Source organism: Colletes latitarsis, chromosome 10, assembly GCF_051014445.1.
Source record: "Colletes latitarsis isolate SP2378_abdomen chromosome 10, iyColLati1, whole genome shotgun sequence".
NCBI lineage: Eukaryota > Metazoa > Arthropoda > Insecta > Hymenoptera > Colletidae > Colletes > Colletes latitarsis.
Genome location: NC_135143.1, coordinates 25,761,323 through 25,777,462, shown reverse-complemented (window position 1 = coordinate 25,777,462; position 16,140 = coordinate 25,761,323). Strand labels below are relative to the sequence as shown.

At 42.4% G+C, this 16,140-nt stretch overlaps 1 protein-coding gene across 1 annotated transcript in view; it reads left to right on the top strand.

Moving 5' to 3' along the window:
- Positions 1-16,140, top strand: part of LOC143346271 (solute carrier family 7 member 14) — a 62,218-nt gene that overhangs the window by 32,016 nt on the left and 14,062 nt on the right. The window contains exons 4-5 of the mRNA XM_076774217.1: positions 2,059-2,289; positions 11,697-11,905. Coding sequence (XP_076630332.1) covers positions 2,059-2,289; positions 11,697-11,905 — 440 coding nt within the window. The remainder of the gene's footprint in view (positions 1-2,058; positions 2,290-11,696; positions 11,906-16,140) is intronic.

Below are 16,140 nucleotides of genomic sequence, written 5' to 3'. Positions count from 1 at the left end.
GCGTGCACCGCGAGTAATTAACGCGCTGCTAGGCAAATGCGGCAAATGAGCATTTTATTCAGTGGGGCAAAAACCATTGAAATCGCTGCATAGACTGGTGCTTGCATTTTTAATGAAGGCTCCAGCCGTCTGCCACGAATTACGGACGCGATAGGTATAATTATTGGTCCCAATGCAGCCGGTATTACTCGAGACGCCGACGAGGCATGTATTTCCATCGTCGGCGTCTCGAGCGGAAAGTGCTACAAAAGGAACAACCAAAAGAAAGAACAGGAGACTACGGGTTCGAATTTAAACATTTTTTTTTTTTTTGGCCAGTTTCGCGACTATTTTATATAATATTTATATAATACCTTGCTCAAAATTCAATTATGGTTGCGCTCGTGGTAGCCTATTTCACTCGTGAGCGTTCAGCCGCAGGCGGATTCAATATTAATGTTGCACTTATAGATCTTTGATCGCCTAGAGTTTAATTATACGCATTCTAGCTTGGCTATAAACGATACTGCTCCACTTACAGATAACATAACGTGTTCATTGCCAAGTACGAGTATAGCGACTTCGATGTAACACGAGTCGAGGATTTCGAAAAAGTGACAAACATTTATTTACACAAACAACACGTATATCCACGTCTCGTTAAAAACTTCCGGTAGTTTCGAACGGAAAAATCTCCCTCCGACGCCGGAGCGGAAGTAGGTGCAGCGAGTGGCTGGCGTTCGTGACAAAGGAAGTTTCGAAGACTCTTTTGACAACTAGCTGCGAAACATAAACATTTATTTATTTACACAGACAACGTGCATTCGCGACTCGTTAAAAATTTCCAGTACTTTTTAACAAAAAAAGAAATTATAGGAAGGAGCACACCTGAACGAATAATCACAAGTTTTTTATAGATCATTATTTACTGCTAAGAATATAGGAGAATATTAAAAAACAAACATTATAAAAACGTAATTTTCATGCATGATCGAGACCCTAATCACACTGCTAAAAGTGTGAAAAATTGTTTCAGTGCTAAAAGATTTTCCGTTTTGTATTGGTCTGCACAGAGTTTCGATCTCAAAAAGAATTAAAGAACAGCGGGGACAAATATCCCCGGATTATTGCAGAAAATTAATAGAATTTGCAAGCTTTGCAAGCAAAAGGGTTGCGGACAAAATATTAAAAATAAACGACACATTAAATACTGACAAGTATTGGACAAATGAGAAGACATTGCTACAAAAAAAATTTCTTGTGTTACTTCTAACTGTGATAAAAATAACTATAATGTTTATTTTATAATATTCCACGATTTACACGAAAAAGTTGTGGTTACTGGTTCAGTTACGCGCCTCGCTGTAGGTGCAGGGAGTGGCTGTTCGTGACGAAGGAAGTTTCAAAGACTCCCTTTCGCCGTGAGGGCTTTATTGTTTCTTGCGCGTCTCGGGAGCCGTCGACGGAGGGGTTGGTCATGCGCGAGGAAGCATGATTACCGGCCTCGCGGTACACGTCGGCCCGTACGTCTTCCCTTCCCGACACGCTCACGAAAGGATGCGTCGGTGAGGCGGCGTTCCTCGACGCCCGAGTGGAAAATAACGTCGGATTAGATTTACGGACGGGTCGTGCGCGAAGGGCGGCCAGACACGTAGCCAGGCAATGGTTCCTGGACGTCTTGCGAGAGACACGCGAGCCCCGACCGGACAGGTATATTGCTGGGGGTCCTGGCCGCTCGCTACAAAAGCGGATGGAAAGCGGAGCGTGTTGCAATCTCGCTGCTATCGGATTTCCTCGCGTCGGTCCCTTTGTTGGCCGCGATTCCCTCGATCCATGCCGCGCGGCCAGGTAAATAATGGAGCGCAGGAATGCGGCCGAATCGACGTTGCACGAGGGCCAGGGGTTGGGCGGGAATGCTCGCGGGACAATGAAAATTGTTGGTCGTCGCTCGGTTTCCTCTTTTCGCTGCCGTTCGTGTCACGTTCCGCGACGATGAATTCATCTTGACGCGGGGAAAGAACCTCGACGACGATACCGTACGTCAATCTATGTCAGCTTGATAATTTTTTGTGTTCGCAGGAGCATGTTACGCCGAGTTCGGGGTACGAGTGCCTCACACGACGGGCAGCGCTTACATGTACAGTTACGTGACAGTAGGCGAGTTAATAGCATTCATTATTGGATGGAACATGGTACTGGAGTACCTTATAGGTACGAGCGCGTGTGCCTGCGCCCTTAGCGCCTGTCTCGACGCCCTTTCCGACGGCGCCGTCTCCAACGCGATATCCAGCAGCGTTGGAACCATTTTCGGTGAGACCTCCTCCATAGATACAAATCATTTCTTACTTTTAAAGTGACTCAAGTATAGACTTTGTCGCTTTATCGAGGCCTGCATATGACAGAATTTACTTTACTAATAACAACTCGAATTCAATGTTCAATATTTCAACGCCAGTACTCTTCTTACCCCTTCTTCCATAACTAGAAATAATTTTTCACTTTTAAATGGACCAAATAACAAATACAAATTAACTTTAATCTGACTGACAGTAGACTGAGTTTGTTGTCGCTTTATCGAGGCCTGAACGTCGAATTTATTTTATTGATACCAACGACGCTCGAATCGACTGTTCGATACTCCAATTACAGTAGTTGGGAATTGTTATATTAATGAATGCGTCGTTGGATAATCGTTGATAACCGGCGCGCGTCGTTAGCGGATGAAAAAAAAATAGAAAACGGATGATCGCGAGCGAGATGCGAGGCAAGGAAATTTGCATCCCTGGGGTCGAGGGTATCAAAGGGAGATCGTTCCGAAGTTTATTTCTGCCTCTGTTGCCCGCCATGGTCGTTAGACGCACGAGGAGAACATTAAGGCGGGTTTTCGCGTGCGTCAGACAAATGGAAGAACTGGTTTGGCGCGTCTAACAGCCCGATGATGTATGGCTTTATTTTCCCCTGTCAGATACCGCCAACATATTGAACTTCTCCCGCTATGCTGGCTGACAACCCAAGGGATTATTCTACCGCGTCAGCTGTACCAGAGAACAGTCGGCCTATATAGAGTCCTCCAAATACAGTCTAGACGTAAGATTTATCGTTTCCGGACGACTGACTAAACGCAACGATATTATTCTAATTTCGTAGGACGAGTCGACTCTATTCAGCTGTCCGTGCGCGTCGAAGATCGTTCTACGACCATAGGTATTCGGAAAGTAGAACGTCGTTCTATTTACAGTGATATCGATCACTCGTGGAGTACATTCTATTTAGATGTCCGACTATGCGTGGGACTATTCTACTTGCAGGATATCGATTACCAGCCAAAGATGAGAAGTTGGCCAGCGAGTGTATTTATAACACAATTCTTCTTTCCAATATTGATTTTGTTTCTGCAATTTATAATTTGTTTCTTATGTACCCAACTTTTTCCTTTGTACGTGTACTTCACTTATTATTTTAGATTGCTCTTGCATTCGATACCAATTCGATCGTGAATCGCAATCCATTCGCGAAGGATAATTGCGCGAGGCAGCGAACAAAAGCTAGTTTGCGAATTAATACGAAAGTTTGATTGATCATTTGCGAATAAAAGATCGGAACAAAGCACTGCACTATCGCGCGTACGTTCCGTTGTTAGAATCGTTGCCGGAATTTCGCACGTTTCGCTATATATGCATTTATTCCACTAGCGACAGCATTTCTCATGCCGTCTGACCAAGCGCGAGTCCATTCCACTCTGATACCTCCAACGAGATATAAACAACTATTCTTGCTATGCATTTGGTTGATTGCAAAATGGTCGCTTGCGTACACACGCCAACGTTCGTCCAGTTTCCGGTGTAACTCAGTGTTTTCCAACTTGTGACGCAAACCTCGCCCGGGGACGAGTTAGAATATTTCAGTGGCAATTAGAAAATTATGATGCATTCGTCGCGTCGTTGCTATTGCTTCCCATTCTAGCGTTCGTTTTCCTTTTTGGGATATCGAAATTTTCGTGGCGTTCAAGTGGGACACGATCCCGAAAAGGTTGGGAAACACTGGTCGAGCCAACCATGAAACCATTCTATTGTGTCAGATTCTTCCACAAATAAAGGATACTTTATGACGTGTCCAATCCATCACGAAAATATTCTACTACGCCACGTGTCCGACCAAATGGGAGGGCATTCTACTTGCTACCTGTCTGACGACATCAGGCTATTTCAGTCATCCTACGAAATATGATTCTGTACTGGGCGTTTCCTTTATGGAAGTATTTCACTCTTGTCAGGTCTTTTCAAAAAATCTCATATTGTCCATTTCATGAGTGTATTAGCCTCGTTTGGAAACTAATGCTGTAATTCTGTCAACAGTTATTTAAAACTAACATAGCTTGATTCGACGATGAAAATTACGGGAAAAATTATTTTTCGACGGAATAATTGCAAAGTTACAGGCGAATTGCATCGACAGCCACCAATTACACTCTTTTCTAGCGCAACAGGACGCGGCCAGAGCACTTGATAATTACGTTTCGACGCGTTTATCGCGATCATCGACAAACCCTGTGACCCGACGAAAGGGAACGCTTGATCCAATTCCATGAAATTAATTTAGCGGCGTACCGAGCTCTTTCCGACTTCGTTTACACGCAAAAGAGCGGAGCCCTGGACCTGGTAATGCCGAGCGTGTCGGATGAGGTCAGTAGCTTTTCCGCGGAATCTCGTTGTAATTCGCTCGGGCGACACATGTGGTCTCGCGACGAGGAAAATCGATCGCGGGGCAGACCTAACCGCCGAACTCGAACGATCTGTCCGCGCATACGGAGGGAAAACTTCCATTTCTGATAAGCAATTTCATTCGGTACCTCGATTTCGACGAGTTCGCGTCCGCACCGATAAAATAACTCGATCGACGATTCGTTCTAAGAGAACACCACCTTCAAGATGATGCGATTTGGACGTTAAAAAATTCGTAGCGACTCGATTTTTGTTTTGAATTAAAGGAGAATGGTCAAACTTTACGAAAGGGTAAACGGGACGCTAGAAAAAAAATTTAGTTTATAAAATATTAGTCCATAGAGAGTGTTAGATTTTATAGTTTGTAGGTACCGTGAACGTGTACTTATTTAATATGCTACAGTAGTGGAGATATGTGAAACTGAAAATCAAAACATGGTATGATAAAGTGAATGCTCCAAGCTTGAATTAAAAAAAAAGAAAAATAATCCTTCGATCATTTTTGTCGGAGTTATAACAGCTAGAAAATTGACAATTTCTCGGACAATAACTACTTCTCTGGCGAGGGTGTACGTTGATAGATATATACGAAAATATAGAGTTTCGTTACAGAAAAATTGAGTTTATTCTGATTTCTATCAATTTTCGCTATTGCAATTTGTGGTTCACTGACTGTCGAGCAACTTTTGTAGGAAACAGTTTTTTACGAGTTCGGCGAAAATGCCTGAAAAATCGCCGCGATTGTTTCAGGTATGATATATTCATAACGGGGGAGGAAGGATGGTTCAACCGGATAGAGGGTGGTTTAACATGCAAAAATGAGTCGAAAAAGGAGGATAATATTTTCTCGTTAGAGGCATCGTTTTCGAGATAATTGGATAAATGGAAATACGATTTATCTGGCAGGTCTGATAAATTATCGATATTTCTACTTGCACCGGAGCCGTACTCCATAAATTTTCAAAGTCGATTTTCTCGAAAACAAGTCCTCGAACAAAGAAAATGTTATTCCACCTTTTTGACTTATTCTAACACGTAAAATCATGTTCTGCTCCGTTGTACGACTGCAGTGTTGCATGGAAAAATTCAAGCGCCGTCGAACGTTAATGGAAGAACTTTTACATTGCGCTGAGAATTTTCTCGAGCATGTTTCTACCTTCCATCGCAATCTCGATACATGAAATTTTTAGAGAAGGAATTTCGAGATCCTAAAAAACGTGTCTGAAGTCTGGAGGGTACTGTTTACGATCGTCGGAATGAACGAATGCGGCGAAAAAACGGACAGAACTTTCCCGTCCAATATTCTATCCGACCATTTTGTCCCTCTTTGTAAAAGGAACTTCCATGTCTATTTTTACGAGAGGATAGCGATTCGTACCGACATCCTATTTCGAAATTCCCAAAGGATACCAGCTTTAAATATTGTACCGTGGTTCTGTCAATATTTCGTTAGTTTTTACAATGTTTCCTGTTGCCCGTTCGCGATCGACCCAGGCATATTTTTACGATTTTCTGTCATTATTTGTTTAGCTTTCGGAGATCGCTCGTAAATATTTCACGCGTTCGACGAGGCGTTATTTTCTTTCTTTTTGCAAGAACGTTCCGACCGACATTTTTTGCCCGCGAATCTAATTCTTCCTTAAAAATATATGCAAATTATTCGCGCGTCTATGCATGAAAATTCCTCTTCGCTCTTCCCACGGAGGCTGCCGATGGATGCGAATCTCTCTTTCGCAAAAAATATTCGCCACGATGCCGTTTCATTCGCGACTTGTCGTGTATTTTTACCGGTTTGGACCGCTGAAATGTCACGGAATAATGTCAACGAGACTCCTCGTGGCCGCGAGTCCGGGCGAAAATAATTCAAGATGCCTGCCTCCACTCCCGCAATTATCAAGTTCTATCTATCGAGCACGGCGGACCGAAGAAATTTCGCTCGAACAACAAGAAACTTGCGTCTCGTTGCAAGAACCCTGAACTAGTCACGGCACCGTGCGATCTCCTGATAAGGCACGCCTCAGGGCCATATAACGGGTGGCGTATTAGTCCTCGAGGGTGCTTAATTTCTCGTCGAGAAACTAGACACGACAAAGCCATCAAACTTGTAATCCCTTTCCTATCCCCGTATAAGATAGCAGCTAACGTTATTCCATAATCCAGAATTAGTAGTAATTTTGCTTGCTTCTGTTCCGAAAAGAAAACAATAGAAATTGAATTGAATTATATTTCAAACAGAAACGTCCCTTGTAAATTTGAATTCCGTGCCGCTGTCCTAGCCGGAGGATAAGAACGACAAAACGATATCCGATATCTCGCAGACGTGTTACGAGCAGTTGTATATTTTTCTGCTCTGGCAAAGGGTTCTTATCGAGCATCCTCGAAAGTGTTTCCTTAACGTCCTTACACCATCGAGATCGTAACGATTCTCTCAGCCCGTTCTATTTTTCACGGCGACTCATATTTCCGTCTTCCTGCGCATTTCGCAAGCATAGTTGTTCTCCAGAAGCAGACTGCAACTTGTTTCTCTCGTCATCGACAAAATGGTTAAAACGGTAAAGGCTTGAAAAATATTTAGCTTACGAATGAGATCGTAAAAGAGGGTGTCGAGATCTACCAAAGTTTCAAACTGGCGATCTAGCGAGAAGACATTCGTATTTTCTTAGGATCCCCGGCGATCTCAGGTCGTGGATCGTCCTGTAGCTTCCGTAGATCGTGGCGAGGAAATAAGCAGAACGAGGGGAAAAAGCCGTCGAAGGGCGGAAGCGGAGGATTCGGGGGATAACAAAAGGCTGAAGGGGGCGCAAGAGGGGCGCTTGCGCGGATAAAGTCTAGCACCTGTGGACCTCATCGATCCGAAACGGTTTACGAAGCAGCGCACTTGGATGCTTTTTAACCTGCCCACCTGCGCCCGGTCCCTCGCCTATTTTCTTTCGCGATCTCTCCCGGCGAAACGGAGCGTTTGGTCGTCTTGTTTGTTCCTAGTTTCGTTATCCTTCCAGCAGCAGCCATTGTTTCCTTTTTTCCAACTTCCCCCCTACCCCTCCTCTGGGTAAGTCTTTTCACTTGACTGTTCGTAACTCGTCTTCGACTCGAGACTGTTCCTTGACGCCTCGAGGTGCACTTTCCGCGAAACCGTTTCGCATCCATCTTTTTTTCAGGCCAGAACGCCGACCATCTGTTGCGTCGAAACTGCCGTCACGCGAATCGATGGACGCGTTACGTTGATGGATTTCACAATTGAACGAACGATCGTCCGATCATTCATTCGATCAGCCGTGGCTCGACCGGCAGTTTTTACGTTCAAACGAGCGGTCAATAATCCGCGACGCGTACGAAGAGGCACACGCGCGGACGCGTGTCCCGTTTCACTTTCAGCGCACGAGTGCGCCCTGATGAAGCCAATCGAAACGCGAAATGAGAGGAATATTGTTTCGAGCGGACGCATCATCGTCGAAAACTGACTCCGCGAACGACACACGCGTAAACCCTGCGAGTCGTGGGTTCGGTTGTCCTAACGCCCGGATTGTGATCCCTCGACTATCAGTCGAGTCTGATGCATTATCGGGGCGCCGTGTTGTACGAGCAAACAAACTTCCAATTCCGTGGGATGAGCCAAACAAAGCCTCGCTGATGCCGTTATCCATCGCTCAGCCTGATGACCCGCGTCTTCTATCTAAGCCAGACGTTTCCATTCCTCTGTCACGCGGACAATCGTCTGCCTTCCGTGCTCGCGTTGCTTTCCTATGGAAAATGTGGATTCTGTCCCCGATTCCATCCGATGCCTCTCGTTTTTCACCGAATCGGATCCAACGAGGACGTACGAAATCCTCGAAAGTTGGCGAAAAATTCGAATATCATCAGGCACCGCTGGGAAAAACTGCAGAGACGTGGTTAGAGGCGCGGAGAAATGTCACAGTTAAACGGCACGGATCCATCAAAAGTACGCGATCCCGTTATTTTTTAGTGGAAGACCGCGAGACGGGCGCGAAATGGAAGGCCATAAAATCCGTATCCGAGAAATAGATGCAAAACCGAGCTCGGCGAGCCGTCGAGCCAGCGAAATAAATAAAACGTCGGACCGCGGACGATCGATCGGGAAAGAAGGGAGAAAAAAGGATCTCTTACGTGGAAATTGATTTCGTTCGATCTGATTTTCCGTTGGTCGGGCGATCGTCCTTTTTGAGGGCGTCGTTCCATGAAAGGAACACGTGCGGGAAGTAATTTGCCATTAACGACGCGGCGAAGGAAATTGGGGCTGTCGAAATACATTCGTCGCCCTTATTTGTCGTTAGTTCGACCCTTTCGGCGGGCAGATTCGCACGCTCGGCACGCTTCTTGCCCAGAAATCACGTAATCGTCGCGTTTATCGGTAAGGACTTTCAGTTTAACCCTCATTTTCCATGTAGTTTGAATGACATCGAGACACTTCTTAAAATTAATTTAAAAAAAAATAGTTTGATAGAAAGTCTAGATATTACAATACGAGGTCTGTTAAAAAAATAACCGAACTATTTTTGAAAAATTTTTTTTATTTAATGTACAACTTATTGCTCTTTGTCGCCTTCAAAGTACTCCCCTCATCTATTCACACACTTGTTCCAGCGACTTTTCCATTTTACATTCCTGGAAAGCTTCTTTTGGAACATCCTTCACGCAACTAAAAAAGTTCGGTTATTTTTTGAACAGACCTTGTATATAGTCAACTTGTACGAGATTCTGTTTCTATCTAGAAGCTTTAAGACAAGTTTGATTGGTCGAATCATCGTGCTCTGTTACCCGAATGATCAGACTGCTAATTAGAATCAATTTTCTTAATTACAATGGCGATGCGTTGATCGCGATTCGCAGCCCAACCGAACTAAATAATTGGACCGCAAGGGTCGGGTCAGTTAGCCTGATCAATGAACCAAACAACTGGGTTACAGTGTCAAACCAGTTGCTCTGACCCGTGAGCCAAGTAACTGGACCACCGGGTCAAACCAGTTGACCCGACCAATGTGCCAGACGTTAAACGCGATTCCTATCCTCGTAGCTTCTTTTCTCTACCCGATACGTATTTTTAGAGTAAACGTGACTGGTTGTTCTTCCTCTCGGATGTTAGGCGAACGGTTAAGCCGTTAACGTGCGATTCCCTGACCCAGGCGGGCTCGATCGACCGTCCAAAACGCACCGTGTCACACACAGCTGGCGTTTGATACGATTCTCTAGCCCCCCTCAGGACTGATGTAAATTGCGACGTACACGAATCCTAAAATTAACGCAGTTAGGCCTTCTGTCAATTAAAATTCGGGATTTAATACAATTTCAGACGATTTAAGGACTACGTCGATTCTCCCTCGAAGACGGGGGCAAAAGGAAATCGTGTTTTCCGGAGTGGTTTTTAAATTATGTAACGTCCCAGGCTCGAAACGATTGCTTTTCATTGCAAATAAAATTATGGTAATTTTATTTGCTTAACTGATTAGCGACTGCTGTCCATTTAGCCCCGATAAACATAACCGTAGTTGTATTTAGCAAGCACCAGCCTAACGGATACGGTAAATTTAATGAATGCAAACAGGTATTGTTTGTTCATAGAATCAGCAATGCGGACGAGAGCGATGGAAATTATTTTACGAGCGTCGGAGCTTCGAAATAGTTTTTCATCTCTTGACGGGACGGTCCAGCCGCGCGTGGCGACGTTTTATGCAATATTTTTCTTCCCGTCGGCGGTCGGGTGGCGTTAAAATTTGAAAACCGATCCTTTGACGCCCGTCCCAATCGATGCCACCGAAAATCGTCGAGTAGCGCTGCGTTAATTAACGAAACCCAATTTTTTTTTCGCTTTCAACGGCTAACGAGACACCCTTTTCGATTTCAAAGACCCGCCGAATTTATCTGGGCCGTTTTATCGTGCACGTTGAATACCGCACGAACGACGAATCTTCATCGACCTACATTTTAACGCACTCGTCGCGGTACGGGACACGTATTGGGCGCGTGAAAAAGTTTCGATGGACCCTCGATAGAGTACTTTTTCGTTTGAAACGATAGATCTATTAAATCATCGAAGATTATTCATTTATTTATTTATTCATGGGATTAAACATCCATTAATACGGAAAGAGGCACAAGTATAGAAGATAGTTACATAACAAAGATAAACAGAAATGCAAAATTGAATGATATAAAGTATGAGACTGGCTGAATAATTACAAGGAGATACCAGGTAAAGAACGTTTAAATGATAAAATTGAATGGTTAATAACATCGATCAAATCGGAGATTATAAGGGTTATGGAAGCCATAAAGTGTACGATGGTGTTCTATATGAAACAATTCAGAAGGACGTAGTATTCTGGAATGAACATTAAATCTAAACATTTCAACGATATTCAAACACGAGATCAGACCATTAAGTATATATATATATAATATATAATATATTCCAAAATTGGTCTAACCAGTGTGCAGTAAAGTTAATGTGTTCGTATCATTGAGAAGTCTAGCAGTTCTATGAATAAGACTTAAAGACCTAAAGGTACGAGAGGTTGTATCTTTGAGATGTTCTGCGAATGACAAATTATGTGAGAAAAGATCAAATATTGAAAATTAGTAAAGATGGACTGTAGTGAATATCCTGTATAAAAGTCTGAGACGGTAAAATTAGAAGCTGCAGGAATAATGTTCATTGCAATGAACGCGTTAACAAAATAGAACGGTCTCTGAAATATTTGACTTTCTGATTTCGCCATTAAAATTCCGTCCGGTCCATCAGGAAGAGGAAGTGATGTAAATCGTCTTCCGTTTTCTGTCTGCGACTGATTTACATTTATTTATAAGACCGTGGGAAACGTACGTTTCGCTCGGATAATTCGAGACCGTGGCGCGTAGACGTCGACGTTGCAAGCTTTTACTTAAGTTTTCGCAAAAATTGTGCATTTCTGCCGATTGAAATTTCTGCTCTTCGACAACGAGCTAAAATCCAGGTTCGTAACAGTTCTTCTGATTTTCCAGGTCGACCGCCGGATTTTCTCGCTTTCGTCATCACTATACTGATGATGTTGCTGATGGCTGCAGGCGTGAAGAAATCCCTGGTGTTCAATAACGTGTTAAACGCCATCAACCTCTCCGTGTGGGTGTTCATCATGGCGGCGGGAATGTTCTACGTGGACAGCGACAACTGGGAAGAACACAATGGTTTCCTTCCCTACGACTGGAGCGGTGTAAGTGCCATAGAAGCGTCCAACGTTCGCAATTTAAGCCTAATTTTCCACTTGTCCGACCCATCGTCCCTATTCCACTTGTTTGATTAGTTATTGATCCTTGCTACACTCGACTGTAAACACCTGTGACACATCCTCGACCAGAATCTGGTGGTTATTATACTTGAACGGAGACCGTACTACTTGATAATTGAAAATTTTTTAAATAAATTATCACGTTGGATACATCGGTGTGTACTAAGTGGAGGATGGAGGGTGTGTATCTGTTCCTTCTTGCGTTAGATGTATTCCCAAATTTAAATTGTTAAATAATCCTACGCTCAGCCATCTACTACAGAATCTAGTTTTACTTTCAATTGGGCATGAATATGCAAAGGGGATGAATTTTTATGAGGTCATTGATCGTTTGCAGAAGAAGATCGCTTGCAAAATTTTCAAATCGTTCTAAAAAAATTATTTCCGATTGCAAGGGTCGATTATAATCATTTTTGATGAATACATATACCCCGGAAATTCTACCCAGTTTGGAAAAAAAAATTCGAGAAGGTGTGAAATTTTTCAACAAAATTAAAAAATTTTAAATCAATCTAAAAAAATTATTTTTGATTGCAGGGGTCAATTATAATAATTTTTGGTCAATAGACATACCCTCGAAATCCTAACCATTTTCGAGAAAAAAATTCCTTACCGAAAATATAATTTCAGGCCAGAAATGTCTGCCCGAATTTTCATGCGAATCTTTAAAACGTCATAACTTCTGAACGGATTGGACGATTTTAATGTTTAAAAAAGCAAACTACGCGTATTTTCATGGAGAATATGTACAAATTGCAAAAATATTCGAAAAGTTGGTCCTTGACCCCGCAAAATGAAAAACACCCGATAAAAATGGTCCAATTTTCAAACAGCCATAACTTCTACAATTGTGAATATATTTCAATGAAACTTTTTTCTAAAGTAGAGCTCATGGGTACCTATAAAAAAGTATTAGGCAACTTTTCTGTAGAGTGTCAAACAAAATTACTAAAAATGAAAAATGAATTTTTAAGAAAAATCGACAGGGGATTACAATCATTTTTGGTCAACAGACATACCTCCGAAATCCTACTCAGTTTCGAGAAAAAAATTCAGTATTGGCGGAACTTTAAACGTTAATAACTTCTTAACGAAGCCACCATCAACAAATTGGTATTCTTGATTTTCGTCTTATTTTGGCCTCTAGAATCTCCCATTAAAATTTTTCCCAAGGGTGGCCGAACACCTTGTATAAGGGTTGATTACGAATGTGAAAATAGTAGCCTCGTGATCGCGAAATTTGACAAAAACTTGTCGTTATTGTATGCCAAGGGGTTGAAGAAAGACTCATGGTAGGATCAGGTACCAAATAGTTTAGGTACGTTCCTGATACCGACGACAAACGAGCTTTCAACGGGGAGTAAAAAAAGAAAAGAAAATGGCAACGAGCGTGTCTAAAGGGAATCTAAAAAGACGACACTCCTGTAGTCTGTCGGACATTCAGCAGGGGATGTCTGTTTCAGGAGGCCGACATTTTCCTCGGTCTCTCTGTATTCAACCCTCTGGCATGGCTTTTTGCTCGCGGTTTGTGGGGTTCGCGGAACAATGGCAAACTTGTTGCACCGGATGGGCTTCAACGTCGAAACCGAGTGCATCAGGTGGACAGAGGGGGCGGACGGGGAGGGGGAGGCAGAGAAAGGGAATTCGAATTCACGCTCCGCAGGAATCCGCGCTCCGCGAGAATCGTGTGGAACTGACATTGTGGAATTAGAGCGAGACGCTGGGCGAAAGGATTTGCATTTTTACAGCCGCTACGACGTGCAATTTCCACGAAGAAACCATCGATAGTACTACAAAAGCTCCGTTTTATGAATTAATCGAGGGATAACGTAGAAGGAGAATTTTTATACCATGAAAACAACAACCGTTTGGCGCTCAATTTGATTTACTGCTCGATAAAAGTCGATTCGAGAAGTGGTACGGTACAACCCTCGAACGATTCACCCCAAATTCCCCGTTGAACGATCGCATCACGATATCGCTAGAATGTTTCGTGCCTCGTTAATTTTTAATCTGGAAATGTTGCTCCTCTTGTAATTTATTCGCATGCTAGTTTACCCTTCGCGCACCTATCCACAGTTTCTGGTCGCGTGTTTATCGGCGACGTTCGATAAATATTTCCGTGAACGAGGTTTCTGTACGATCGCGGTGCTTACATTTTTAACAACCCTGTTTTCGTACCGTGACTCGAAATAATATAGATTAGACATTTGAAGTTATCGAAATTCAACGTGTCCCGGAACGTCAAGTTTAAAACAATTTCTATGCAGGAATAATTGTTAAATTTGTCGTAACCGTTGCGAAACTATTTTTTAAACGGCAGGTTAACAGGTTAAATGTCTACCTCTGGTTTCATTTACCTTTATTCTTCTCATTTTCTTTTCTTTTTTATCCTCTCCATTCTTCTCGATCATTTCATTATTTTCACATTCTTTCAATCCTTTACTATTCCCTGGAAATTTATCCTATTATTTCTTTTTCCACTTTTCCGCTAAATGCTTCGGTGTACCGTATTTGCAATTACATATTCCACACAGTGTTGTTTTTGCTGAATTAATATTTGCCCCCACTTTCGAAACTCCTGTACTTCATTTTAATTATTAATTTCTGTTCTCCATTTTTACCATCTTTTACTCTAATTTTTCTGCCCTATAAATTCTATGAAACCAATTATTTCTCGATTTTCTTAAGCTGCATTTGTTATTACATTTCTAAATCACTGTCCCCAAAACCTTGTATTGTATCGTTCCATTTTTATTATTTTTAAATCTCATTCACTGAAATCGTTGCAAGAAATCCCCTCCATCGTTGCTAATAAAGATGGATAATGACGAAGGTGTTGCAAAATTGACCTTGACCGACTTTTCCAGGGTCAAAGTTTCTCTCTTCGGTCCTCTCGGAAAAGTCGGTCAAGGTCAATTTTGCAACACCTCCCTTACATCGATTTTCACCAAACTAAAGTTGTAGAATCATTTAATTTGTTGATAGACGACGATAAAAATTATATCTATGTCGATATTTTCGATATTTTAAATTTTAAGTAAATGTATCAGAGCCGAATGATCAATAATTTCGTATCAAAGTAATTTTCCAAGTCATTCTTGTAATAATTCTTTTTATTAAAAAATTCCACTTTACCAACGCTACTATGGAATTGCGAATATCATTTTACAATTTTATTCTTCAACTTTTTTACTGCTATCTAATTTCTTTCCTTGCCATCTGCTATTCAAGACCTCCGACCTTTCCTCTATGTAAAAGATACTATGTTTCATTATAAACGTATGAAGAGGACCGCAGGCTTAGAAAAATTCCGTCCGAAATATCTCTTTAAAATTCTGCCCCGACTATAAAGTGTAATCAACCCTCTCTGCAGTTGCTGGCTCGAGATTAAAGAGTTAATGCGTGTATATTGTGTGACCTTACACGGAGCTTGCGTGGGCTTTCCGTAGGTTTTGAATGTTTAGTGACCTTATATCTACGAGCACCATGTTTCCCAACGATGCATCCACCGCATTCGAAACTATAAAACTGGAGGTCAAAGTTCACCGACAAATATCACAATTAACGTTAACGTGAATTGCATTTGGAACACGTTCAATTCCTCGATCGCGTTCCACTTAAACCACAGTGTAAACATTTTCCATTTAAACGAGACAATAAACATTCTTCCTTATTGGACGAGTTATCTACCACAAAACACTATGGATCAAAATAGACCCAGCTCCGCGGGCGGATAGTTAACAAAGAGCCTCTCCTTCGACGGAATTATAAAGCTTCGCTGTTCGATCAGAGGTCAAGTAACCAAGCCAGAAGGGGTTGAAAGCAGGGGGTGGAAGTAGTTCACGGAGAGCACAAAGAAATCTGAGGCTTTTCTAGGCGACTTTCTTCTCGTCTTCGTGGATTCTCGTTCCTTTGAGGGTAGCTACCCCTTGTTTCCGACTCTGAACACTCTGTACTCCGCTTCCCTGAAAGCAAAGGTCGCAAAAAATTACGAGATTCCGTTGCGTTAATTTCGAGCAGAGAGTGCTGCCGTTATAAATGTCGCCTCTGAAATTTCTTCCTTGGAACTTGTATTACTTATGGAACAAATTGTTTGGTTGAAAGCTTTTACGTAGAAGAAGAACCTAGTCTGTACACCGTAGATATTCCTGCGGTTA